Genomic DNA, 27,549 nt, shown 5'->3' on the forward strand with positions numbered 1-27,549 from the left:
ATAAGTCCAGCCTGAGTAAGAGCAGTCTCCCTGGTGGCGTCACATTACATGGGTTGTATGGATATTAATAAACTTCCTTCCAACGGCGTGACATAAGCTGACAGACATGGCTTCCTTACAGATGGCACAGAGGTTACACTCATGACTCCACTGCCACAGCTCATGGTTTACTGAGTTTGAGTGCATCCAATTATCTAAAAGTAGCCTACATGTGCAGCTCTATAGAAAACTAGTGCCGGTAAAACCCTTCACTGCACGGCTGTCTTTCACTTTTGGTTCACATGAAATTACTTTTCCAAGTTTCAAAATATTTCACTTCGGATTGTGAACCAGGTTTCTATTTTGCTCTGGCTCAGAGTTAGGGCTAAAGAAGTGTCAGATCCAGCAAAATTTAATCAGCTGGCCTTTGGCCTCAGGCCTATCTGTCCTGCAAATTCACCCCAAATCCCTTATTAAATATTTAATATATTCACCTGACAGACTAACAGGGAAAAGCTAATTAAAAAAGGTAGACCGCTGACTGTGATAGCAGCCATGGGCAATCTGGTGGAGATATAATGCCAACTCAACAGAGTCCAGGTCAACAGATCTTGCTCCGTGTTACGGTTCTTGCTTGAGTTTAGTTATTCACCATTCTTTATAGTTCCTTATAAAGATGGGAGCTGGAGTTGAACAAAAATAAGACACTTTATACCAACAAATTAAAGAAATACCATTGTAGAATTTGAATATTTGCAATGTTTTTAGTGATTAAAATGTAGAATAGTGCTCTGTTTTTTCTGTAAATTCTGATTCATTATTTAATTGTATTTTAAAAAATTATTATATTATGATTTGATTCTGTGTAAATATTCAGTGATGTTGTAATTTGTGCGAATATATATAATTTTTTTTTTTTTTAAAGATTGTAGTTGAAGTATCAGTTCACTGTGCCTGTGTAAAACCCACTGACACAACTTTTCTGGACAATATTCTGGATGAAGCTTAAAAGAATGTGCATTTCTCCTGCAGTGCTATGGTCCACCATAGATTTAGCAGAGTAAAGTAACACTCCAGTATCTCAGGGACACCTTGCTTCCATCATAAAGGAGAGAAATCCTCTGTTCAGAAAGAAACAAACTCACTTTGGTGTGCTTCGTGGTCAGCCCTGAGAGGTCCTGACAGGCTCTGACTCTTTCAGCTGCAGGAAAATGTCAAATTTACAGTAACTTCACAACATATGTCATTTATATGAAGCGCTGGAACACGTCGTTGTTGAGTGGAACAACAGTGTTAAAAGGTATCTTACTAGCAGGTGGGAGATCACCATGGGCACCCCGTGCTGTGTCCATACTGAGTATCTTGTAAATGCCATCTGCATGTGTCACAGTTATACTTACCTCCCACTACTTCATCAAGGCTGGTGCTGGCATCTGGTGTCACTGCCATGTCAGTGCTGAGTCACAGCACCACCACAATCCTTGAAGCCGCTGCAAGCCTGGTGTTTATTCTGACCTACTCATTTAGAATACAGATAATCAATTTTTCAGTGAGCTGATGCTGTCCACACACACACTCCCACTCTCTCTCTCACAAACACACTGTTCATCAGGTGCTGATATCGTGCTGTCACTGATCAGAGCTGGAGATGAAACTCTACTCATGTAGCTGGATAACCTTGACCCACAAAGGGGTTGGCTTTTAAAATTTGAAATTTGAAAGCTGAGAGAGACAATAACTCAAAACCATCATCTCACGAGCTTTTCTGAGCTTTGCTTGCCTGCACACAGATGTATTTCACTCAGTGGTGGCAGATAGCAGTCAACCCCACGTAATGCAGCGACTTCATCTTCACCTCTGTGACCTCATCCTTTAAGATGTTTTGTCCCAGGCCACAATGAGGGACTTTCAGGATGTAAAGCCCTACTTTTCTGTATCGTTAGAAAAAAAAAAGAGCCATTGAGACACTCAGGGCACGTTTCATTTTCTTTTCTTAGTTCAGTGGTTCAGCCACTTGGACCCCGAGCTGCATAACACATTCACAACAATCGGCAAGCCCCAGCCGCCCCCCCTCAACAGCCCAAATAGGAGCGCCTAAAAATAAGCAGCATGCCACAACTGTTGCGCTGCCTAATGTCTGACCAATCACTGGCCCATCTTCCCCGTAAACCGACTCCCGTTATCCGCGTGGATTAGCAAATAGACTATGATCACAGACGCTGGGTGACGTGGCCCGGGGGGTCCTTTATAAACCCATCTCTCTCCTCACCCGACTTTCAAGTTAAAACAGAGGGAACTCTTAACGGTGCTGTTCCAGCTCACCTGCCACGAAACTTGAAAAAGCGACATTCTTTCCCCCCGTGGGCCATATTAAAAGGGACGACTTATCAGGAGGGTGCCAATTAAAAAACAAAACAGACGACCAGCTGTCTTGCACGTTGTGATTCGGATCATTTAATCCATCACTGACACCAGAGGCTTCTTCGCACGTACATCCGAAAAATCTCTAAGCTGCTTTTTTTTGTGTGTAACTCATCCGAGTTTGAACTTTCCTCCGCGAGAGCGCGCTTGCCACCGAGCCGCTAAAGTTTTTTTCTTTTTTTGCGCACAATTCAACACACAAGTGTCACCGAGGTATAAAAGTGGACGCGGAAAAAGCCATCATGATGAGCACCAACTACGGCGACGACCAGCTGCCCCCGCAGTACTACCAGGCCACTGATTTCGGGGAAGAGGAGGAGGACGAGATGCCCGCCACGGAGAAGGACTTGGCCGAGGACGCGCCGTGGAAGAAGATCCAGCAGAACACCTTCACCAGGTGGTGCAACGAGCACCTCAAGTGCGTTAACAAGACCGTCACCGACTTGCAGAAGGATTTTAGTGATGGGCTGAAGCTCATTTCGCTCTTGGAAGTTTTGAGCCAGAAGAAAATGTACAGAAAGCACCACAACAGACCCAACTTCCGTCAGATGAAACTGGAAAATGTTTCTGTGGCACTAGAGTTCCTGGACAGAGAACATATCAAACTGGTCTCAATAGGTAAGCCAGCCTTGGGCTCTATTAGCTGTTTGGAAAGTTCACTGTTGTCCTAAAACCCTAACAGGCCACTATTACTTAGGAACAAGTTATGAAAAAGAAATTTATGTCGCCTAGATCCTAAAACATACAGAGGACCATGGCAAACACACTCTATTTTGGTATGTTATCAGGCCAGGTGTCAGTCAGCAATAACATGGCTTTTGCAGGCCCCTTGAAGGCAGTGCTGAGAGAGGTCACCAGCTCACTGGAAAATTATTGTGGAGGTGCCACTGAGGTCATTAACTTGTGCCAGGGCCAAAACCCGGCGCCTCAACACTGTTACTTTTGCTTACTCGCACTGCAGCAGTGTGGTAAATTACGGGCTGGAAATTCAGTAGGACTGCGCTAATGAGAATGACACACTTCATACATGCGGACAGCAGCTACACACACGGACACACAGGCAGCTGTCTCCGTCAGGTCAAGGTTCAGAAAGAACTCACAGAGGCTCTCTACTGATAGCCAATTTCTATCCAGAGCCATCAGCAATGTATGTGAGGTGAGGATTAACTGTGGTGGGATTTGAGGATCAGACAGTGCTGCAGAGAGCTGAAGGTACAATAAATTGTTGTGGATTTGTGGATGTTTTTGTCACGTCGACAGGGTCATAATAGAAAGACTTTTCTCCAGCAGAGTGAACAGAAAGCCACCTCTTAAAGATATTTAACAAACAGGGAGGAGAATTTTAGGTCTAAATGAAAACTAAGATGACATATGGCTTCACCATACTGACAGTAGACAACCCTGTGTTTTATAAATGAGAGTATTTATTACATTTCTGTGCTCTGGTGTCTAATGATCCTTGCCACACACTTGAGTGAAATTCCTGGCATATCTGAAGCTTTGGCCGTTGGACTGTGAAGGCCACAGCGTGTCCAAATGAAAGAGCACTACGGGTGTGCGCGATGACACCGGGGGAAAACACTCATCTCTCAAATCACAGGAGTTCTGTTCATCACAGGGAAGAACAGGCCACAATCACAGGCATTACCTCAAAGTCTAGCAGAGTACATGTCCTGAATATTGTGTCTAGGAGTTAATATGGTGGTGTGTGTCTGGCACAGTTGTCGCAGCTGTACAGACACACTTTAGGTCAGACTGCTTTGACAGAAACAGGGCGTGATAATAACAGCCCTGGCATTTTGCTTCCTAGCACCATCTCCCTTCATGCAGCGCTATGGGGTTACTGCAGCCGTCTCGAGATAATGTCTCAGCCTCATTACAGTGACCCAGAGACACAAAGAAAAATATAAAATAACATAAAAAAACAAATCACCTCGGGCTTAGATGCTCATGTGTCACCATGTGTAACTAGATGCCATTTGATGGCTGTCTCTTTGACCACGCTGGTGCCGGACACAGCGGGATCAAAACCACACTGTGCCACATTGTGCCACCTGCTTCTGTCAGTCAGACAGCGACACATCAAACACTGCCTTCTGACGGGGGGGGGAGAGGGGGGTCGGGGGGTGCAGATCTATGAAAAGTTAGAAGAGTCTCAATAAAACGCTCTTGTGATAAACAACTGGCATCAGAGGCGCCTCGTTATTAAAGCCTCGGTGAATTAAGTGGGGTGTATCAAATGAGATTAGTCGATTACACATTAAAGTCCTGCCTCTCGTCGGAGGTTATTTGGCTTAAATGGCTGAAGTTCGAAAATTAGAGTGGATGTTATCGGGAGCTATTTGACAAACTTTCCCGTCATGAACTTCAGGAAATGAGCCGCACGCTAACTGTCAATGAATCTAATCTCCATCTATTTGATTTATCGCACTCTCGCGCAACAAGTTCAGGAGGTAATTGAAATCCAAGTGGTATTTATGCAGAGAGGGATCCGTTTCCACATATCCTCAGCTGTCACTATCTTCAGACTACCATTGTGACTGGATGACAGATTGTCAGGGGTCCTCAGCCAGACAGCTGTCTGAGAGAAAGGGACTTGGGGGGTGGGGTGAGTGGTGGGGGACAGGGAAGAGCATTAGATTCTTGTCTTCTCAGCAGTCAATCATCATTGTTTATATTTTTACCCAAAATAGCCTGGTCAACTCTGCAGAATGCCAGGGGAGCACTATTTGATAGATTACACTTATGCTTACATCTTACTATCCTAAAATCTATCTAGTATCTTATCAGGATGGCCCATAAGCATGAAAACAGAGATTGAAAGTTTATCGTGTTGATTTTTTTTAGCAAGTTCTAAATCCTCATGAACTCCGCTGTCACTGTTGTCCAACTACAGATAGCAAAGCCATTGTGGATGGGAATCTAAAGCTGATCCTGGGTCTTATCTGGACTCTCATCCTCCACTACTCCATCTCCATGCCCATGTGGGATGACGAGGACGACGAGGAGGCCAAAAAGCTGACCCCGAAGCAGCGCTTGTTGGGCTGGATACAGAACAAGGTGCCTCAGCTGCCAATCAACAATTTCAACCGTGACTGGCGGGATGGCAAAGCCCTGGGAGCTCTGGTTGACAACTGTGCCCCTGGTAAGAAGCTTGTAGTGGCATCGACTGACTCTACAGGTCAGGTCGTGCAAGCGCTGAGTCAGAATATGCACAGCGTCTGTTGACAGGCTTGTTGCGTGGCAGTTTTTCTTAGTGGAATTTGAGGTCGGGCATGTGCCCATTTGAAACGCTATCACTTCCTCAGGAGAATTCGTCTCCTCATTTAGAAATCGGGGCCTGGTTTCTCTTACTCTTTCTCTGTCTAACACTCACACACACACACACAAACACGCATCTCGTTTCAGATTCAGACGTCAGCCAGTGTAATCTGTCTCTGGAGAACAGGTAGTGTCATGGGGTTGCAGAGAGGTTGCTGATGACCGGAGGATGTCCCCGCCAGCTGTCCCACAGTCACTGAAGCCTTCAACCTCACTGTATCAGGCCCTGAGGCCCAGGCCCAGCTTTAGTGTTTATAGCTTTGCTGCTACACAACACCCCCAAATTTGGGCATCATTCCTCCTCTTCTGTCAAGGGGGATGCTTGGCCCTGCATCAAAATGCAGAATAATCTGTCACAGGGAGGTGCCTAAGCCACAGATCCAAAGACCACAAGGCCGCAATGTGAATCTCTGCCAGTTAAGGCTTCTGTGTCCAGCAATGAACACTAGAGAACCCACTTCTAGCTGTGCTTTACAGAGCGAAAGGTGGAGGAGTAGCAAGAGAAGTGTACAACACCATGTTTAACTGTGTTTACATGAGCCATTGATCTGGGGAGACGCATCTTTCAAACACTGTGCTGCAACACTGACCATACAAGGTCCTGTCAGCGAAATACAGCAGGGTAGCTGATGAAACTAGCTCTGTTCTGAAAAACCAAAACACAGAGGCTCTGCTTCCACTTCACGTCCCAAAGTACAAGGAGCTGGTTCATTAGTTACCTTGACCTTGAACAACAGGATATCCTGTTTGACATGCAGTTAGCTACAGTTTCTGTTACTGTCCAGTTTTCATACAACTAAAGCATAGATGCTCTTTTCTCCTTTGGTGTTAAAATGGCCTTTACGGCATGGCTTAAAAGCATCAAGAGTAGCATGGTAGCAGGAACTCCCTGACATCTCTCACGTGACATTTTTATAAAGGTTTATTTTGCGTTGTGCTGAAAAAAACTTGCTTTTAGACACATGTAAACTCAACCCTGTTAATACAATAGTTCTTTGTCCATACTAATTGGATAATGGTATTCTGTGGTGTGCCTGCGTGGGCCTTTTGAGTGAGTGGCCACTCCATTGCCAACACTAATCCAATTTAGGCATTAGCGGCACAGAGCAGGCTAGCCACTGCGTCTGTCGAAGCTGTTTCTTTTGAACAGTCCTGAGAGATTGTAGAGCAGAAGTGCGGGTAAGGTCAGTCGCTGTTGTAGTTAGAGGTGTTGGAGAGATAGTAGTGACAACCCAAATGGCCCTATTATACCATGTGCAGTTTAACACCGCCTACGTCAGTCATTCCAGAGCTAAATTGCCTTTTTGCGTCCTGTCAGGTTTGTGTCCGGATTGGGCAGACTGGGACCCAAACAAGCCTGTGCAGAATGCCAGAGAAGCCATGCAACAGGCTGATGACTGGCTGGGTGTGCCACAGGTAAGATGCATGATAGACGCTGGGTGGGGCTGATCTCATGAAACAATGCAACATGAAAAGCAAGAGTGTTTCTTCAGTTTTCTGATTGGCAACTTAGCTATACTCATGGGACATAGGTTCAGAGAGAACAAACCAACTACTGGCAGATTAAACCGAAGCCTAATTTGCAAATGCAAACAGATCTCATACACATGGAAGGCAACACTGAAGTGGGGGGAAAAACAACAGAACTATAAAGAGACCAAAGTTTTTTCCAGGGAGATTATGCTGGAGGATGCCATGAAATATTTATTACCCAGCTCAGGTCTAATATTTCCATTTAGTTTATTGTAGCTCTTAGTAAGTGAGTGTGTAGGAGTTTCATTTTGTGAATTTGTGGAGGTGTGAGATTTCTTAACACCTTCCGAGCCAGCCTCTGAAACTGAGGTGTAAATATGCCTGCGTTCATCAGAATAACAATGTGAAGTGTGCGATATTTTCAGTCCCGTCTGTAAGACCCAGTTTCCGTATTGAAATGTGCACCGTGCGCGTTGTTTACTTGTTTGTCTAAGGCACAGGGTTAGTTACTCTCCATGAGGCTTAGCATTGGTGAGATAGCCAGGGGCTGTATGTCATGGCGTTGCAGGGCTGGGGGCTGGATTCCATTGTGGTGTTGTTAAGGAGATGTGGGAGAGGTCTGGCTCAGAATAAATCCCCCCCTTGCTGGCTTATTGAGGGCAACAATCCTTAACCCTGCTGTCCTGAGGTTAAATATAACCAGTGTGGCGCAGGGCTTTGTGCCAGTGTGTGATAGACAGGCAAACAAGTGCTAAAGGGGTGGAGAGGAGCAGGGGTGAAGGGAATAAATAAGTTTTAATCCTCATTAAATCCCACTGCACTATACTTAATAAGGCAAATGTGTATAAAGAGTAACCCAAAACCCTTGTTGCAAAAAAGACAGTATGTTTAATTAAGACATAAATAAAGCCGTGCTGTCTTTTTATGGTCACAGCTGTCATCGTGGTCTTTGCTTAAAAGCGAAACCGTGTCGTCTGTAATTGAAAACAGTTTTTTAATGAACACCAAATTTTTCCCACAGAAAAGGTCAGCCAGTTTGTGTGACTAACCGCTTTAACGCTGGCCGATTTCTACGCTTCAGGTGATTGCCCCCGAGGAAATTGTCGACCCAGATGTGGACGAGCACTCGGTGATGACCTACCTGTCTCAGTTCCCTAAGGCAAAACTGAAGCCTGGAGCTCCTCTCAAGCCCAGACAGCTTTTTCCAAACAAGGCCAAAGCCTATGGACCAGGTGGGCATCCCAACATGAATGAATGAACAGCTCACAACAGTTCGTACAAGTACTATGACATGAATAATGAATGTTCACCTTCTCAGTCTTGAAAACAGTGATGCTAGGTACTGTTACTGTATAGATAATTTAGCAGTAACACAAGAGTGTTCCCTCAGGGAAACCTTTTAATACTTCTTTTTTGGTGGTGCATCACTTTGTTGCATTTGGTTGTCTGTAAGTGTTGCATTGCCCCAAGCTTTTGTGAAAGAAACTCATATTTTATCCGATTGCATTAAAAAATTTATTTTCTGTACTCTCACTGCATTTGCCTGCCTTGCACAGCAATGTAAGCTCAATGCTTTATATTAATTGGATAATTGTAATCTAGAGGGGCCTATTTGTTTGCTCTGATGAGAAAGAAAAAACATGCCTCGTGTTTCTATATTTATATCACAGGCATTGAGCCTCATGGAAACAAGGTACTGCAACCAGCTGTGTTCACTGTGGAAACTCTGGAAGCTGGCAGTGGTGAAGTCCTGGTCTACGTGGAGGATCCAGAGGGACACAAAGAGGAGGCGAGTCATACATGATACCCAAGGGTTGTTTGGCAAGCTCGTCAAGCTCAGAGCCCCAAATTCAAAATTTGATTAAAGGGCTGGAAAGATAGTTGGCATGCCCCCTTCATCATCCCTCCAGGAGGTATTTGAAGAGTCAGTGATAAAGCAGGCTCTGAAAATTACTAAGGACAAAAATCACATCCTTCATAACGAGTATGAGATGATGCCCTCAGGAAAAAGGTACAGGGTACCAAACTGTAGGTTTACATTTTCTTTAGTGCCATTATCAGTCAAATTATTGAATTATTAACCCTAATGCTAAATTTAGACCTCACTTTGTCAGCCCAGAAATGACCTAATCCAGGTGACACTGGGGCATTGGTTTGAAACCAAAAAAATGGGTGTTGTGTATGACTACTGCTGCGTCTCATCATAATGGACCAAAACAAAAGCTGCATCCCAGCAGAAAAACATAGATGGGAAATATTTTTAGTTTTCCGTGGAAGTTCTGTCACTTCTGTGAGATTTTTTCTACTGCTTGTCTGTATACAACTGTCAACATGCCAAAGCAAATTAGGAACGATGTTCCTGGTGTAGTTAGGTGAAACTGTCAAATGGAATAACACACGACAGCCAGTATTATACACACGTACGTGGAAATCACTAACAAGCATTAGCAGCAGGCAGTAAGCGTGATTAATCAAGGAGAAGTGTAAAGCCTGTCATGCCTCTCAGTTCTGGAAAGGCAAGATTTTCTAACTCTGTAGATGCCTAATCTGACTATAGACTGTATATAAAAGATGGGTGTAGCTACAGTGACTTCACCCATATCCTGTCCTGTCCTTGTCCCGTCTCCCTTCCCTCACTCCAGCCAGTGTCGCTAAGGGCTTGCTCATAGAGGGTTGTCTGAATGTTGAGGTTTCCACCTTACAATATAAAGCACTTTAAGGAAACTGTTGTGGTGTATATAAAATTGAACTGAATTGAATATGGACTCATAGCAGACAGAACAGTAGGTCGTAGGGGCAGGGAAAAATATTTTGTCTGGCAACTTTGTGTCGATAAAAAACTCGATATTTTATCAAATACATTTAAGTTCCCTGGAAATACAGTGAGCAAGAGGGCTCATCTCATACACCACCATCCTGAGATGATGCGAGCTGAGTAAACTTACATTGAATCAGCTCGAATGCACACAACAAACACTGGACACACTTAGCTTTAACCGTTATCCTAATCATCCATTGCAAAATACTAATAACTGCAATATGCTGAGTACCGTGGGTTGTATGGGTATTCCCACCTCTAGTAATCAGAAAGAGCGCTGGTTGAAGGCAGACACATTGGTGTCACTTTTCAGAAATTGAAGATATGGCCAGCTTTTATATACAGTTTATGAATATTACATTGTGACCATTGCAACAACACAAAAAAATTGGCTCATCTTTGACTAAATGTCTCTCACTTTGACTTTTTTGTTCTTCAGGCAAAAGTAAAACCCAACAATGACAAAAACAGAACCTACACTGTCACCTATGTTCCTAAAGTTGAGGGAGTTCACAAGGTGAGAGCCCACTGGCAATATTTATTATGTGTTTTAACTATAAACACGGTCACGACAGGATAAAACGGACTCTGTATTCAATTTGTCTTGTTTTTTCCTTCAACATTAGGTGAAAGTGTTGTTTGCAGGCCAGGACATTGACAAGAGCCCGTACACAGTGAATGTGGCAAAAGCTTTAGGGGACCCGAGCAAAGTCCAGGCCAGGGGACCAGGTCTGGAGCCCACAGGCAATGTGGCAAACAAACCCACATACTTTGACATCTACACAGCTGGTAAGCATGAAAAAAACACCCACTGCTTACTGAAATCATATAGAAAACAACAGTCCTCCAATAATCAATGGTTTTCTGGCAAACGTAGGTGCTGGTAATGGCGATGTCAGTGTGGTCATCGTCGATCCTCAAGGCAAAAAGGACACGGTGGAGCTCATCCTGGAAAACAAAGGGGACAGTGTTTTCCGTTGCACCTATCGTCCTGTTCTGGAGGGCCCTCACAAGATTCATGTGCTCTTCGCAGGCCAGGAGATCCCCAAGAGCCCTTTTACTGTCAACATCGCAGAGGGTGAGCCATCTGTCTGTGTTGTAAATTAGTGTCACACAAATCTGATTTCTTACCGTGCTGTAAGTGTCGCGTTGATCAATCCATCACAGTCTGCAGTCAACTTTATTTATCCTGGAAACAGCCACCCTGTAAAGTCCATAATCCTTCCTATTTGTCATTTCTAGCTCCAACTGTTGCTCCTCCCAAGGGAGCGCCACTGCCGATAACTCCTCAGTCAGTGCGCACCCCTCCTGGAGCGAAGGGTGCGACGGGGGCTCCTCCCCCAAAACCTGACCGTCCAAGTTAGTATTGTCTCATTGGAGGAGCTTGTGCCTCTTGCCTAGCCAGATTGACACAGTGCAATCCTGTGCGCCAGGCCCTGCAGATGCCCCTCTGTGCTTTCCTCTGAGTTTTTGGTGCCGTGGCTTTATGCCATGCTTGGCCGCCTGCTCTATCGTCCCGTGTCCTGAAGCTTGGTGGTTTAGTCATGTTCAGAGAGAAAGAGAGAGAGAGAGAGAGGAAATGCAGTGTTGTACACATAGTTTGCAGTTTTTCCCAGTTAGAATTTCAGCCACTTCCTGCCTGTCTTTGCTCCTCTCTCTTAAAATATCTGTGCTTGTGCTGTCGACATGTTTGTTTTCATCATGGCTGCATTTGCCTCAGCCAATATTCCATTCAAAGCCTGCCCTCAACATTTCAGAGTGACTGACTGAAATGTTGCCGGATGCTTCCTTGATGCCCCGTAATGTGTCAATATTTTGTGCAGCACTGCACTGAAATTTGTGCTGCAGAAAGCATCATTCTCATTTACAGGTTCAGTCTGTCAACATTTGTGGAATCCCACTTCAACACTTCAATTGGAATTTGCTACTAACATTGCTGCAATCAGCTCTTGGCTACTCTGCTTTTTTTTGCTGCTGAATATTTTTCTCACACTTGTTGTTATTCCTTTCAGCCATAAACCCAAACGCTTGCAGAGCTACTGGCAGAGGGCTTCAGCCTACAGGTGTGAGAGTAAAGGAGGTTGCAGACTTCAAAGTTTTCACCAAGGGAGCCGGCAGCGGTGCACTGAGCGTCTCAGTCAAAGGACCAAGTGAGTCAGACAGCTCTGTTCTCTGCATCACTCCTGCTCGTGCATTTTTAGAATGATTTCCTTTGTTTGGGCCCTTTGTCTGCATTCACATACGCGTATGATACGGCACTAAACAACAAAACGAAATGCATAAAATGCGTCTGAGCTGATATTATTCCTTTTCAGCTGGAGCAGAGGAGCAAGTGAAAGTGCGAGATGTGGGGAACGGCGTGTATGAGTGTGAATATTACCCCCTTAAACCTGGTAAATACACAATCACCATCACCTGGGGAGGCCAGCCCATCCCACGCAGGTAGGGTCCTATTGTTGCCTTCAGCGATTCATTAATAATGCGCGATCACATTTGTGCCAGGTAATATTGTGTATACTTCTTTTTCTTCTTGTGTGCCACAGCCCTTTCGAAGTTCAGGTGGGTGCGGAGGCAGGTTTTCAGAAGGTGAGGGCCTGGGGTCCTGGTCTGAAGACTGGCATGGTGGGAAAATCTGCTGACTTTGTGGTAGAGGCCATTGGCACTGAAGTTGGAACGCTGGGTAAGATGTGTGCAGGTTATGCAAGCTCTTATGAAAGAAAAGTAATACCATTCTTCAGTGCTTTAAATCTGAGCTTTATACGTGTGAATGCTTCATTTTTCTCAGGCTTCTCGATTGAAGGCCCATCACAAGCTAAAATTGAGTGTGATGATAAGGGCGATGGCTCCTGTGACGTACGCTACTGGCCCACCGAGCCCGGTGACTATGCTGTCCATGTCATTTGTGACGATGAAGACATCAAGGACAGCCCCTTCATGGCTCACATTCTGCCCGCAGCCAATGATGTTTTCCCTGAAAAGGTAATTCTAGCTGATATCACTTATAAACTGAGAAAGTACAAATCACATCGCCGAGATCTTCAACTGCATCCCAAATAATGTATTTCAAGGTGAAAGCTTATGGTCCAGGCCTGAAGCCGACTGGTGTCATTGTGAACAAACCGGCCGAATTCACTGTTGACGCCCGCATGGCTGGGAAGGGTCAACTCAAGATCTACGCACAGGTATGGCCTGGAATCCTTGTTTTGCATTCATAGGAGTGGGTCACTTATATTCATGTGGGGTGTACAAGCCAGACCTGACAAGATTTTGTATCCACTAAGGATGCTGAAGGCTCCACCATAGACATCAAGATCACTGACAGGGGAGATGGCACATTTCACTGTGTATACACTCCTGTCAAGCCCATTAAACACACCATCATCATCACCTGGGGCGAGGTCAATGTGCCCAGCAGCCCCTTCAGGGTAAGAGACTTGTAGATGTACACACACACACACGCGCGCACACATGACTTTATACCGCTCTCGAAATTAAGTCTATTTAATAGGATGATACTTCACCAGATATAGACAAAATAAGAGGACTGCAGTGGTTGTACTTCAATCAATTGCATCTGCTTCAAGTACACTGTGAATTCATTAGGTGCTGGTTGGAGAGGGGTCTCATCCAGACAGAGTCAAGGTCTATGGGCCCGGAGTAGAGAAGACGGGGCTCAAGGCTAACGAGCCAACATATTTCACTGTGGACTGCAGTGAGGCTGGGCAAGGTGAGCCTGAACAAGGAGATGATGTGGGTGGTTACAAAAACACTCCTAAGTTTAGTCGACCCTAAAGAAACTAGTGCTGCACCATGCAAATGTAAAAAAAATGTAGAGCACAGAAAGAGAAGAATAAGTGAATCTGTGAAGCTGAATTTATTTGAAATGGATGACAGTATTTTATAAATAAAGCCAGAGGAGTTGAGTGACTGCTTCAATATATTCACACGCTCAACTTTTAAATAACCTTTGTGAACTGTGCTCATTGTTATGCACCGTTAGGGGACATCAGCATTGGAATAAAATGCGCCCCGGGGGTGGTTGGGCCTGCCGAGGCTGACATCGACTTTGACATCATCAAGAATGACAATGACACCTTCACTGTCAAGTACACTCCACCCGGTCCAGGCCGATATACCATCATGGTGCTGTTTGCAGATCAGGTAAGAAAACAGTTTTTGCCTGAGCTGAGGGGGCCGGGCCGTAAAATTATCAGTAGTTTTCATTTTCATTACTTGGTAATTGTATTCCCCAGGAAATTCCAGTAAGTCCGTTCAAAGTGAAAGTGGATCCTTCCCACGATGCTGGAAAGGTGAGAGCAGAAGGGCCTGGCCTCAACAAGACAGGTGAGCTTTCGTGACATCTACACTGTATAGGTATTTACATTCGCAACCACTTCCGTTACATTGCTTTAATGCTCTAGCTTTGATACAAAGTAATAGAACAATTTGACAAGACGCATGTGCGTTTCAGGTGTGGAGGTGGGCACTCCAACCCACTTCAATATCTACACAAAGGGAGCTGGCAAGGCCAAGCCTGAGGTGCATTTTGCTGCGTCAGGCCCAGGAGAGGCAGTTCGTGACTTTGAGATCATCGATAACCACGATTACTCCTACACTGTCAAGTACACGGCTCTTCAACAGGTACAGTGGACCTCTGCTCGATGTCCAGTTAGATTAGAAAAGGAATTATTCACAGTAGTGCCATGCATTATTAAATACTCATTCTTCTTCTGGTGTTTTTTAAATTTTTTTATTTATTTTTTAGGGCAACATGACAATATCCGTGACTCACGGAGGAGATCCCATTCCCAAGAGCCCTTTCCACATCACAGTGTCGCCAGCTATGGATATTGGAAAAGTGAAAGTGGAGGGATTAGATACCAGTAAGTTATAACCCATCACACATCTATAGTCCAGTTAACTGTATAATTACATGTTTTATGTAAATTTATTGTGCTCTTTCATGCAGAAGTGGAGGTTGGAAAGGATCAGGAGTTCACAGTTAACACAAAGGACGCTGGTGGGCAGGGCAACGTAGGTGTGAAGATGACCTCGCCCTCTGGCCGACCAATCCCGTGCAAGCTGGAATCAGACAAAGCCAAAGGCGTTCACAGTGTGAAGTATATTCCCCCAGAAGAGGGGCAGTACAAGGTTGATGTCAGCTATGATGGGAACCCTGTGATGGGAAGCCCTTTTGGGGTTGAAGCAGTAATGCCTGCTGATCCATCAAAGGTAAAAGATCATGAAAATTGTATAGATTTCTGCACTATGTATGAAGACATGTTTCTCTACCATCTCCCGCAAACTAACTTGACTGTTGCATCACAGGTGCGAGCCTTCGGCCCAGGTCTGAAGGGGGGGGTTGTGGGTAAACCAGCTCCATTCACTATTGACACAAAAGGAGCTGGTGCAGGTGGGCTCGGCCTCACGGTGGAAGGTCCCTGCGAGGCAAAAATTGAGTGCCAAGACAACGGTGACGGCACATGCTCAGTCGCATACCTGCCCACTGAGCCCGGCGAGTACGCCATCAACATCCTGTTTGCAGAGCAGCACATTCCAGGCTCTCCCTTCAAAGCTGCAGTCCGCCCAGCCTTTGACCCCAGCAAGGTGACGGCTAGTGGGCCCGGTCTAGAGAGGGCCAAGGCGGGTGAACCAGCGACCTTTACTGTGGACTGTACCAGAGCAGGCGACGGCGAGCTCACTATCGAGATTGTGTCAGAGACTGGGGTTAAGGCGGAAGTGCACATCCAGAAAACGGCTGAAGGCACCTTTTCTGTCACATACATCCCACCCTTCCACGGCACACACACCATCACGATCAAGTACGGCGGAAACGTGATTCCCCACTTTCCAAAGGTCCTGCAGGTCGAGCCCTCTGTTGACACCACGGGTGTTCTCGTCTACGGGCCTGGAGTGGAGCCCAGAGGTACACATGACAAAATCACCTCAAAATAAATCACTGCATTACATTATAGACATAAAGGTTTGTTTTATTGGTCGTTACCGCCTTAACATATATGCCAACTGCCCAGAAATAAGTATTAGTAAAGATATCTAATATCTCAGCACCTGAAGGCCTATTTTCTTCTCTAGGTGTTCTCAGAGAAGTCACAACCCACTTCATTGTGGATGCGCGCGCCCTCAACAAGGTTGGAGGAAATCACGTGAAGGTTGACATTATCAACCCCTCTGGCACCAATACAGACACCTACATTACTGACAAGGGAGACGGCACCTACAGAGTGGAATATACGGCGTTCGAGGATGGTAGGAGCAGTCATTATGTTAGATCATACATAAACTGTGGTGAAAAATGTCCAGATTTGACCCGATGCAGATAAATGGAGGATTTTACATGGACAGGGCATGTGAAAGAGTTCATACAGACAGAAAAAAATCGCTAACAGTTGCTTGCATTGGGCGCCATTTGGGAATAAAGCTAAAGAGATGGAAAAGAAAGAGCGAGTGAGAGAGAGAGGGGGGTATAAATACAGAATGATGCAGTGGTGCAATGATGTGAGGGGCAGAGAGCAGGGAAGCAGAGAGTCAGACAGGCTCTGTTTTATAAATAGTGCGCACAGAAGCTCTTAACCAGGTATGTATGTGTGCTGAAGGCTGCCTGCACACAGCAGTACAGCAGGGGAATGACAGGGGATATTAATAGAGACCTATAGCACAAAGCAAAGATATCACAGAGCACTTCTCTACCACCAGACATGCTCTAATATCACAGCAGTGTGGCTGGGAATCTGGTGTGTAGGCCTACTGAGAGGGCTCTGTCAGAAAAATGTTGTAACAGAATAATGAATAGGGAACAGATGTAACGCCTTGTACATTCACCCGAGCGTCTGCGCTTTTGATAGTGTCTTTTATAAATAAACAGATGTTTACCTACCTAAAAGGGAATTTGTCTGGCCCATAATTTAAGAAGCAGTAACAGAATATATATATATATATATATATATATATTCTTGTGTTAAAAACAAGCAGACACAGAGGTTTGGCGTCAGACCTGTAAGTGATGTATTCGTTTGTGTGTAGGGATGCATCTGATTGAAGTGCTGTATAATGACGCGCCGGTGCCTAAGAGTCCCTTCAGAGTGTCTGTGGTGGAGGGATGTGATCCAACCCGGGTCCGTGCCTTTGGACCGGGTCTGGAGGGAGGAATAACCAACAAACCAAACTGTTTCACCGTGGAGACCAGGTACTGCTGAACCACATATAAGACAAAAGAATATAAAGAATATTTGCATGTTCTTTAAAATGTTTTTCTTTTTCTGTATTTTGTGGATAAAACACAGAGAGAGAGTATATTAGAACCCCAGTGTGAACATTTTTTAAATTGTCTGCTTCTGTCACAGGGGTGCTGGTACAGGAGGCTTGGGTCTGACCATCGAAGGAGCCTCAGAGGCAAAAATATCCTGCAAGGACAACAAAGATGGCAGCTGCAGTGTGGAGTATGTGCCCTTCACTCCTGGAGACTACGATGTGAATATTAACTACGGAGGTCACCCGATCCCCGGCAGTCCGTTCCGTGTGCCAGTTAAGGATCCCGTGGATCCCAGCAAAGTAAAGTGCTCAGGTCCAGGTCTGGGCGCTGGAGTGAGAGCCCATGTTCCTCAGACTTTCACTGTGGATTGCACCAAGGCTGGACAGGCCCCACTGGATGTCAAACTCTATGGCCCAACAGGTGTGAATGGGCTCTATTAATAAGAAAAACTGTCATTAATGCACCAAGTGAGTGACAAATAGCAGTAATTATGTGGCATGTCTTTATTTCTAGGGACCGTGGAGCCTGTTGGTGTGAAGAATAACGGTGATGGAACCCACACAGTTCACTACACTCCAGCCCAGGATGGCCCGTACACTGTAGCAGTCAAATATGCTGACCAGGAAGTCCCACACAGGTAGAGTCTGAGTATAAGAGTAATCCAGGCAATTTGTTTTGATGTCTTGTTTAAATCTCTGCTCTTTGTGTCTGGATTTAGAAGCGCTAAACACATTTTTGTGTCCCATTTCTACCTTTTTGTCACACTGAAAATGTAATTATATTTGCTACTGGCCTCGCCAACAGTCCATTCAAGGTAATGTCTCAGCCTGGGCACGACGCCAGTAAAGTACGTGCCAGTGGCCCTGGTCTCGATACCAAAGGTGTGCCCGCTAGCTTGCCTGTTGAGTTCACCATTGATGCTCGTGACGCTGGAGAGGGACTGCTCACTGTGCAGATTCTGGTAGGTTTTCCTTCCTATTACACAGTATTTTCTAAACAATAAGACACTATGTAAAATAACATGAAATGTCTGGTCACAGGACCCAGAGGGAAAGCCAAAGAATGCAACCATCCAGGACAACAGGGATGGCACATACACGGTCTCCTATGTGCCTGACTCTACTGGCCCCTACACTATCACCATTAAATATGGAGGAGATGAGATCCCTTACTCCCCATACCGTATCCAGTCTCTGCCCACAGGAGATGCCAGCAAATGTCGCGTCACAGGTAGGAAAATACTTATGATAAATAACAATATTATCAGCAATTTTAATTTAATGTTCATGTTTTTTTAACCATCATGCTCTTTTTTTATTTCCGCAGTTTCTATTGGAGGACACGGCGTGTGTGAGTATCCAAAGCTTTGCTTTTATATCTGCACTGCACTGCTGGAAGACTTTACAGGAATCAATGCAGCACATTTTACCACTTATCCTTCTTTCCTCTCTGTCCTTAACAGCAAGTCTGCAAAAGCTGCAGACCTCTGAGGATACAGTTATAACAGTGGATGCCAAGGCTGCTGGGAAAGGCAAGGTGACCTGCAAGGTTCTGACCCCACAGGGGATGGAGGTGGACATGGATGTGGTGGAAAACCACGATGGCACCTTTGACATTTACTACACAGCACCTGAACCTGGGAAATATGTAATTACCATCCGCTTTGGGGGACAAAACATCCCTAAAAGCCCCTTCCATGTGATGGTGAGTAAAGGATTATTCGCTAGCTGCCACAGTTCTGTGTGCTTTTAAACTGACATTCAGTCGAATGAAACCAACAGTTCATTTTTTCTTGCTCCTTGACAGGCCACAAATGAGCCAGTCGTTCCCCGGGATACTGTGGATCCTCTCTTCCGTCCCGTTAACTTTCTCGTCCCCTTCACACCACAGCAAGGCGAAATCACAGGTGTGACAAACACACACAAAAAGTCTGCACACACATGCCCACAAAATATCTTATTTTTTAGGTCACTGACATTTAACCGTCTTGCCTCTGCAGGTGAAGTGCGGATGCCTTCTGGCAAGACTGCTCGCCCACACATCACTGACAATAAGGATGGCACAATCACTATTAAGTACCAGCCCACGGAGAAAGGCCTGCACGAAATGGACATCAAATATGATGGAAACCACATACCAGGTCAGCAGCACACCATGTTGGATGGATGGATCGGAATTTAGTGCTATTGATTAATTTTGCTCCAGATTTAAAAATATAAAATGCAGTATTAATCACTGGTTGCTGATGGTTATGCACTCTTTAGGAAGCCCTCTGCAGTTCTTTGTGGATGCAGTGAACAGTGGAGTGGTGACTGCTTATGGCCCAGGTCTGAGTTATGGCATGGTCAACAAGGCTGCCACTTTCACAGTGGTCACGAAGAATGCAGGAGAAGGTAGCAGAACATACGCTTTTTTTTTAGTGATATTTATGAGACAACTGAAAAGAAAAAATACATAGCGGAAGTTTTTTTTTTGTGTCCCTTTCAGGTGGTCTGTCGCTAGCAGTGGAGGGCCCCTCCAAGGCTGAGATCACCTGCAAGGACAACAAAGACGGCACCTGCACTGTGTCCTACCTGCCCACAGCACCTGGAGACTACAATATCATTGTCAAATTTGACAACAAGCACATTCCTGGCAGTCCCTTTACTGCCAAGATCACTGGTAAGGAAGTACATTATAATATGTATACACTATACACATAGATGTATATATTGAATCTTTAAACTATCACTTGCATTTATGGCTCGACAAAGATCTAAATCATCTCTTTTTTTAATTAAGGGGATGACTCCATAACCAGAACATCCCAGCTGAATGTCGGCACAGCGGCCGATGTGTCCCTAAAGATCGCAGAAACTGATCTGAGCTCTCTGACTGCCAGTATCAGAGCCCCATCTGGCAACGAAGAGCCGTGCCTACTTAAGAGACTGCCCAACAGACACCTCGGTGGGATATTAATTTTCCTGTTACACAAAGACTAAGAAGAGTAGAAGATTGATAAGATTCACCTGACGGATTTAGGCTTTTTTTCCCAGGTTGGTCGCATTGAATTTCTTTCCTCTGACCCTTCTTTTTATGCCCACAGGCATCTCTTTCACTCCTAAGGAGGTTGGTGAGCATGAAGTGAGCGTTAGGAAGAATGGCATGCATGTGGCCAACAGTCCTTTCAAAATCATGGTTGGCCAGTCAGAGATTGGTGAGGCCAGCAGGGTGAAGGCTTTCGGTAAAGGCCTGGTGGAGGCACACACTTTTGAAATGGCTGAATTCTTTGTGGATACTAGGAATGCAGGTATGCTTTTTAAATGGTACATGACACACAGACATAGTTTTACAAAAAAGAAGCAAATAAACAGTCAAATCTGTTGCCTAGGTTACGGAGGTCTGGCACTGTCAATTGAGGGTCCGAGCAAAGTGGACATCAACTGTGAAGATGTGGAGGATGGGACTTGCAGGGTGACCTACTGCCCAACAGAGCCTGGAAGTTACACTGTTAACATCAAGTTTGCAGAAAAGCACATCCCAGGTTAGAATCTTTTACTTTGGGAAAAAAAGAGGATATTTTTTTATCTTAAAATGAATTAAATCTGCATATGTGTGTGTGCGTGTTCTTTCCAGGAAGTCCTTTCACAGTGAAGGTGACCGGAGAGGGAAGGATCAAGGAGAGTATTACTAGGAAGAGACAGGCCTCATCCATTGCGTCAGTGGGAAGCACATGCGGTCTTAACCTTAAGATCCCAGGTGAGCACAGAAGCCAGTTAGAAATGGTTAGAGAGCAGAGGAACAACGGGGAGCGATTTTAAATAAATGAAGCTACGGTATTTTTACATTTATACTCTCACTGCTTCTTCCTTGCTCTAGGAAACTGGTTCCAGATGGTTTCAGCTCAGGAGAGGCTAACGAGGACATTCACTCGCAGCAGCCACACTTACACCCGCACCGAACGCACAGAGATCAGCAAAATCCGCGGTGGAGAGACCAAGAGGGAAGTACGAGTGGAGGAGAGCACTCAGGTGGGAGGAAGAGGAAGCCCATTCAGAGATGTTTTTGGAGACTTTCTAGGCAGAGAGAGTCTCAGCAGCTTCGCCGGCATCACTGCCAGACCTGAGGGTGAGTCTAGCTCTGAATCCAGCTTTAGCTGCCTGCTAAATCACCGATGTACTCTATGCCTATTATATATATCCTGGATTGTTTCTGATCTGACGTTTTACCAGTTGAGAGTGGTTCCCAGGCCATGACAGCTCAGGTGACCAGCCCCAGTGGGAAAACAGTGGACGCCGACATCGTGGATGGAGGCAGCAGCACCTACAGTGTGCGCTTCATCCCTCAGGAAATCGGACCCCACACAGTCAACGTCAAGTACAGAGGCCAGCACGTCCCCGGTAGCCCCTTCCAGTTCACCGTGGGTCCCATGGGGGAGGGTGGAGCACACAAGGTCCGCGCAGGCGGTCCCGGGCTGGAGAGAGGCGTTGCTGGAGCGCCTTGTGAGTTTCCTGTTTGTAAACAGCCATGCTGTTAACGGGAATGACTGTGTTTTGACATTCTTCTTCCTTAAGATTAACATTCTCCTTTACTTTATCATCTTTAGCTGAATTTAGTATCTGGACCAGAGAGGCAGGTGCTGGTGGCCTGTCCATTGCCGTGGAGGGGCCCAGCAAGGCTGAAATCTCATTTGAGGACAGAAAAGATGGTTCCTGCGGTGTCTCCTATATAGTGAAAGAACCAGGTAGAACTTCTATCACACACAGCCGTGGTATTTTCCTCATGCATGTTTTAGCAGTGCGACTCGTGTGTGTGTGTTTGTTTCTGAGCTGCTAAGCTTTTCAGTAATTCCTGTGAGCCTCCTCCACTTCATTTGATGGTGGAAGTAAATAACCTGTCTGCCTCCCCAGGTGACTACGAGGTGTCAATCAAGTTCAACAACGAGCACATCCCTGACAGCCCCTTCATCGTTCCGATTGCTACACTGTCAGACGAGGCCCGCAGGCTCACTGTCACAAGCCTTCAGGTTAGCTCTCGCACACATATGCACACTTCCACACACACATACGCAGCTGTCAATAGTCACATTAATTATTTGTCTCAGCAGCTATCACAGACAAAATAGATACGCAATCACAGAATATCAAGGTAGAATAGCAGATGGCATGTGACATAATGTGCGATTGGTTGCAGATCTTTCTAAAAGCACTTTGCCCTTGAAGTGTAATTGAATGCCAGCGCTGGAGCAGTACCCATGAATATAATACTGTGATGCTGGCGAGTGATGAAGGGCTGGATTAACTGTCCCTCTGTAATGTGGGGCATCACAAGCTGTGCTATGTGAGCACTCAGTTGCTCTGCTGTGATTGTGTTTCCGTCTGAGCGAAAGCAAGAAAGCAAATTGTGAGCTGAAGATAAAGATACCTCTGACAGCTCACGATATCGGTGTCAGTGGCAGACAGATGTTGTTTTATTTGCTTTCATAGTCTCCGTAACAGCTGCCAACGATGCTAAAACCATGTATTTTTAGTTAACTGAAATGCCACTTCAGAGCACTTTTTCTCGCACTAGAAAATGAAAAAGGCAGGTAAAGTGCAACAGCAGCATTTAAAATGTCACGCTATCTCTGTCTGCTAGGACCTCTTGTCCATCTGTGGGGCAAAAAACGCTAAACGCCTCGCTGTAATCTTTGACCTTTTCTGCCTCTCACACGCAAATGCTCTATCTATTCTCGTTCAGGCATGATGAGTCACACACATTGTGTCCCTAAATGTGTGGGCCGCACGCACACACACACACACACACACACACACACACACACACACACACACACACACACACACACACACACACACACACACACACACACACATTTTGTGATCCTATTATTACCTGTCTTTTGCAGGAGAAAGACTTGAAGGTGAACCAAGAGGCATCTTTCATGGTGCAGCGCAACAGCGCCCGAGGTGTGGTTGATGCCAAAGTCCACACCCCCTCTGGCTCTTCTGAGGAATGCTATGTCACCGAGCTTGACAGCGGTATGCACCACCCTCAGCTTTTAGCATTAAGTAGGCTGCACAACAGAGATAACTCAGGTTTTTTCATTTCAACGCGTCATCTGTGAGCATAAGAGCAGAAATGTCTCCTCTTGTGTTTTTAGACAAGAGTGCAATCCGCTTCATTCCACGAGAGAACGGAGTTCACTCCATAGATGTCAAGTTCAATGGATGCCACATTCCTGGGAGCCCATTCAAAGTGCGAGTGGGAGATCCAGGGCTTATTGGAGACCCTGGCATGGTGACTGCACATGGCCCTGGACTGCAAGGGGGAACCACAGGTGCATTTCACTGCCATTCACCACCATGTGCTCCTGCTATTGTTAATATTCTTGCACAATTGCAACAAGGGGGAAGCCCTTCAAACATCTGCATCTTTCTTCTCACAGGTGTACCCTCAGAGTTTGTGGTCAAAACCTGTAACGCAGGCTCCGGCACTCTGTCGGTCAACATCGACGGGCCGTCCAAGGTCAAGATGGACTGTCGGGAGTGTCCTGAAGGCTATAAGATCACCTATACACCCATGGCACCCGGCAACTATCTCATCACCATCAAATACGGCGGGCCACAGCACATAGTGGGCAGCCCTTTCAAAGCCAAAATAACAGGTGTGCTTGACAGTATATATCTGCATGATAGGTCTTCGATTGAGAGATAAGTGCATCTCTGAAAAGTGCAGAAGTAATGAAAATGTCACGTCTTCCACGTGTGTGCTTCTCCGTGTTCATCTTAGATAAAAGCTGTTTTTCTCTTGCACTGCAGCAATATATTCCTGTCACTGGCTGACGGAAAAAAAACATTCCCATTTTTTTTTATTAGTGTTACATAAAAATGCTTTCAAGTTTGAAAACAACTCCCAAGAGTCCCTGAAAGTTCACTTTATTTGAAAGTGGTATAAAATCTTTTCCAATTTGGGCTTCCTTGAATGTTTCCGTTGAGGAAAAACTCTCCCTATAAACAGCAGCTTTTCCTCCCTCATATCTTTGTCAATACCCAGTGTGTTATGTAATGTCTGGATTAAGCCATGATGGCTGGAGATAACTTTTTTTTTCTCTTTCTCTTTCTCTTTTTCTCTCTCCCGCAGGCCCGAGGCTTTCTGGGGGACACAGCCTCCACGAGACCTCCTCCGTCTTGGTCGAAACGGTTACCAAAACATCCAAAGTGGGTGGTGCTTACAGCTCCTCCTCTTCTACCACCTCATCCAAAATGACGTCAGATGCTAGCAAGGTGGTTTGTCGTGGAACAGGGCTGTCCAAGGCTTTGGTTGGGCAGAAAAACAATTTTACTGTCGACTGCAGCACAGCAGGTGAGGCGATAGAGATCGAACATATTTTGCGTGAATACAGAAAAAAAGCAGGATTTGAGCACTGGTATATACAGACACCAAAGTGAGGTTTATTAAATGATTCACACTGTAACTGTATGTTAACACGTAGTTTTAAGCTGCTATGACCTCAGTAATCTCAGGTTTTTTATGCAGTGAATGAGTGGGATCTGGATTTACATATTTCACAATATAAAAGTCCAAATTTAGTTTCAATTCCCCAAAACAGTTGCCTCAAGGTGTTTTATATTTTAAGGTGAAAACCCAACAATCAGGTCACCTGCCTATGAGCAAGCACTTGGTGACAGTGGGAAGGAAAAACTGCCTTTTAACAGGAAGAAACCTTCGGCAGAACCAGGCTCAGAGAGGGGCATCCATATGCTGTGACCGGCTGCTAGTGAAGGGAGGAAGAAAAGACAAAAGACAAACTGTGGAAGAGAGTCAGGGATTAATACATTAATAAATCATCATAAAAACCTAAAATTCTGATACAATCAAAGCTCTCTATATTTTTTTACACTACCTCCCTCACTTATTTCGGGCTCAACCAAATAATTTGTTAACATCATCATCATAGATGGCTGGTAAATGTTAAATTGCTCATTTTCTTTCGGCAGACAGCTGCAAACTTAGTGTAATATTCGAATATTTAATGCTACGCAAGAAACATAAAGTCTAATTTCCTGAAAAGAGTATAAAAATGTATAAAAAACACAAGACAATGTGATCACAGAGGTCATGATGAACTGCAGAAACGAGGAATATTTCTCTGTTACTTTGTCATTTTAGGAAACCTCTCTGACATCATACATTTTCTTTTCATTGGCTGAATAAAAGAATATTTAAACTTGCACAACCACCAGCTTTTGTAGACCACTATCATTAAATCTCCCTCTTGCCGCTCCATCCAGGTACCAACATGCTGATGGTGGGCGTGCACGGACCCCATGCTCCCTGTGAGGAGGTCTACGTCAAGCACATGGGCAACAAGCTCTATAACGTCACCTATACCGTGAAGGACAAGGGCAGTTACACCGTCATTGTTAAATGGGGCGACGATAACGTGCCAGGAAGCCCGTACAAAGTGGCTGTACCATAAAAACAACAGCAACAGTGACAAAAAGACTCCATCCCTTTTGACCCTCCACGCTTTCCTCCTCATGTGCATGCATCATTCAGTGCTTCATTTCCGGCACCGCTGTTTGCTCTTCAGCAGGGATCACAATCTACTAAACATGCAAGAAGCTATTGTGCCAAATTATTGTTTAAACTTCAGATGATGTGTGCGTGTACACTCACAGGTATGCATCCACATTCAGACGGGTGTGGGGGCAGCACTGTGGTTCAGAAGTCCTTGAGCGACCCCCAAATGGCACAAGTACACGAATGTTAAACAGATGCTAGAGTAACAGTGTTTAGAGTGTGATACAGTATGGTTTTGTATGATTTAAGAATGACAAAATTGACTTTTTTTTGTTATATTAACCTTTTTTTTTTGGTAAGTCTTTGCAGACCTAATAAAGATTTAATTGCTAACTTTCCAGATGAAAATGATTTGGTTTATTTGATTTCACGCTGTGCTGGCAGATGCTTCGCGGGCTCTGCAAGAGGCATCTCTTACGTTTTACATTTCCATAGTTTCATCATGCAGCTATTTTCTGACCACTGCTGGTTCCTCTGTCTGAGCAGCTTTCAGGATTTTTCTTTTCGATCACCGCAGCTCTCAGCTGAGTAGCTGCCCTTTAGATATTTGAGAGCTGAAAACTTTCTTCCCGGCAAACTTCAGACTGTGCAACCAACATTTAAAATCGACTCTCCTAAAGGTCTTCATTTACCTTTAACTCGATATCACGATACAGTGTTGCGTCAAATAAATAATAAAGGGTTTCTCTTCGAGTTCACCTTGTTTGCATCCTGTACTTGTCCAGATGCAATCACAAGATGGCAGCATAGGCAAGCTCACATCTGTATTCATATCTCCAGAAAATACACCATAATGCAATCTCCATTGTTCCCAGTAAAGATTGACTACACCATGCTCAACACGAGGAAGCCCGCGGAGCGTAGAAAGCAGGGGGAAACGGCTTCTGTTGTTTGTGTAATTAATCCTGTTGGATCAGAGATGGAACACAAGTGGATTCTGTTGTGGCGTCCTCATGGTGGGGCGCAAACCAACCAGCAAGGAGGGAGGTCTACCCTTTCGCTTGTGTGTATGTGTGTGTGTGTGCCTCTCCATGAATTGTGTGTGGTCTGTGGGCCTTGGTACGACAGTGAGTCAGCCAAGTAGCCTCCACACGGTGACACAGTTCACCTGAACCAATACCATTCTTCACAGAGAGGAGCCTATAATTAGGTGCTAATTTTCTCTGGTTCCACTGTGACATGATGCTGGGGGCCATGGCGAGGCAAGACAGAGCGCGTGGGTGCATCTGATGAACAGTGGCGAGAACTCGACTCGAGACCATCTGGCCGAGTGGCTGACGCTGCCCGCTGCTGTCTCTGCTGACGCTGGGACCGGGGCAGGGCCCACCCACGTCAGTCTGTCCTCCCCGTACCGCTCCTCCGGACCGGGACCCAGGCGTCTGTCCACCACAACATGTTTATCTCGAGTGGATGCCAAGTGAATTGGGTGCAGCGATCCAGCAGCATAGAAAAAAAGAGGAAGGGGGGCGGGGGGGTACAAGCATAGGGGGGAGGAAGAGGAGAGGGCAAAGAGAGGGGAAGAGAGTGTGGGAGGAAGAGGCTGAGAAAGATGGATTAGAGTAAGAGAATGGGATTAAAAGAATCCAGATGGAAGAAAGGAAGACAGGCCCACACACACACACACACACACACCTACACACACACACACACACACACACACATAAAGACACAAAAACAGAGAAGCAGACAAACAAAAGTACATTAA

General features: G+C 45.3%; 1 protein-coding gene across 1 annotated transcript; it reads left to right on the plus strand.

The window, feature by feature from the left end:
* The first annotated feature begins 2,223 nt into the window (after nt 1-2,223).
* Nucleotides 2,224-26,197, plus strand: LOC308391677 (filamin-C-like). The gene is made up of 46 exons (XM_080874342.1): nt 2,224-3,018; nt 5,297-5,545; nt 7,040-7,137; nt 8,276-8,426; nt 8,865-8,983; nt 10,452-10,529; nt 10,639-10,801; nt 10,890-11,090; nt 12,025-12,162; nt 12,328-12,454; nt 12,556-12,692; nt 12,798-12,991; nt 13,081-13,194; nt 13,294-13,437; nt 13,616-13,739; nt 14,013-14,173; nt 14,266-14,356; nt 14,484-14,653; nt 14,778-14,895; nt 14,982-15,244; nt 15,341-15,938; nt 16,106-16,279; nt 17,054-17,216; nt 17,374-17,702; nt 17,796-17,919; nt 18,087-18,243; nt 18,323-18,512; nt 18,609-18,632; nt 18,745-18,986; nt 19,089-19,188; nt 19,282-19,422; nt 19,547-19,675; nt 19,770-19,943; nt 20,064-20,228; nt 20,368-20,571; nt 20,653-20,805; nt 20,898-21,020; nt 21,141-21,389; nt 21,494-21,763; nt 21,868-22,005; nt 22,172-22,287; nt 23,167-23,299; nt 23,422-23,598; nt 23,707-23,925; nt 24,402-24,623; nt 25,553-26,197. The coding sequence occupies exons 1-46, from the start codon at nt 2,643-2,645 to the stop codon at nt 25,738-25,740; spliced, it is 8,118 nt and encodes a 2,705-aa protein (XP_080730468.1). The 5' UTR covers nt 2,224-2,642; the 3' UTR covers nt 25,741-26,197.
* The last annotated feature ends 1,352 nt before the right edge of the window (nt 26,198-27,549 follow it).

This window comes from Rhamphochromis sp. 'chilingali', assembly GCF_963969265.1.
Source record: "Rhamphochromis sp. 'chilingali' genome assembly, chromosome: 2".
Classification (NCBI taxonomy): Eukaryota; Metazoa; Chordata; class Actinopteri; order Cichliformes; family Cichlidae; genus Rhamphochromis; species Rhamphochromis sp. 'chilingali'.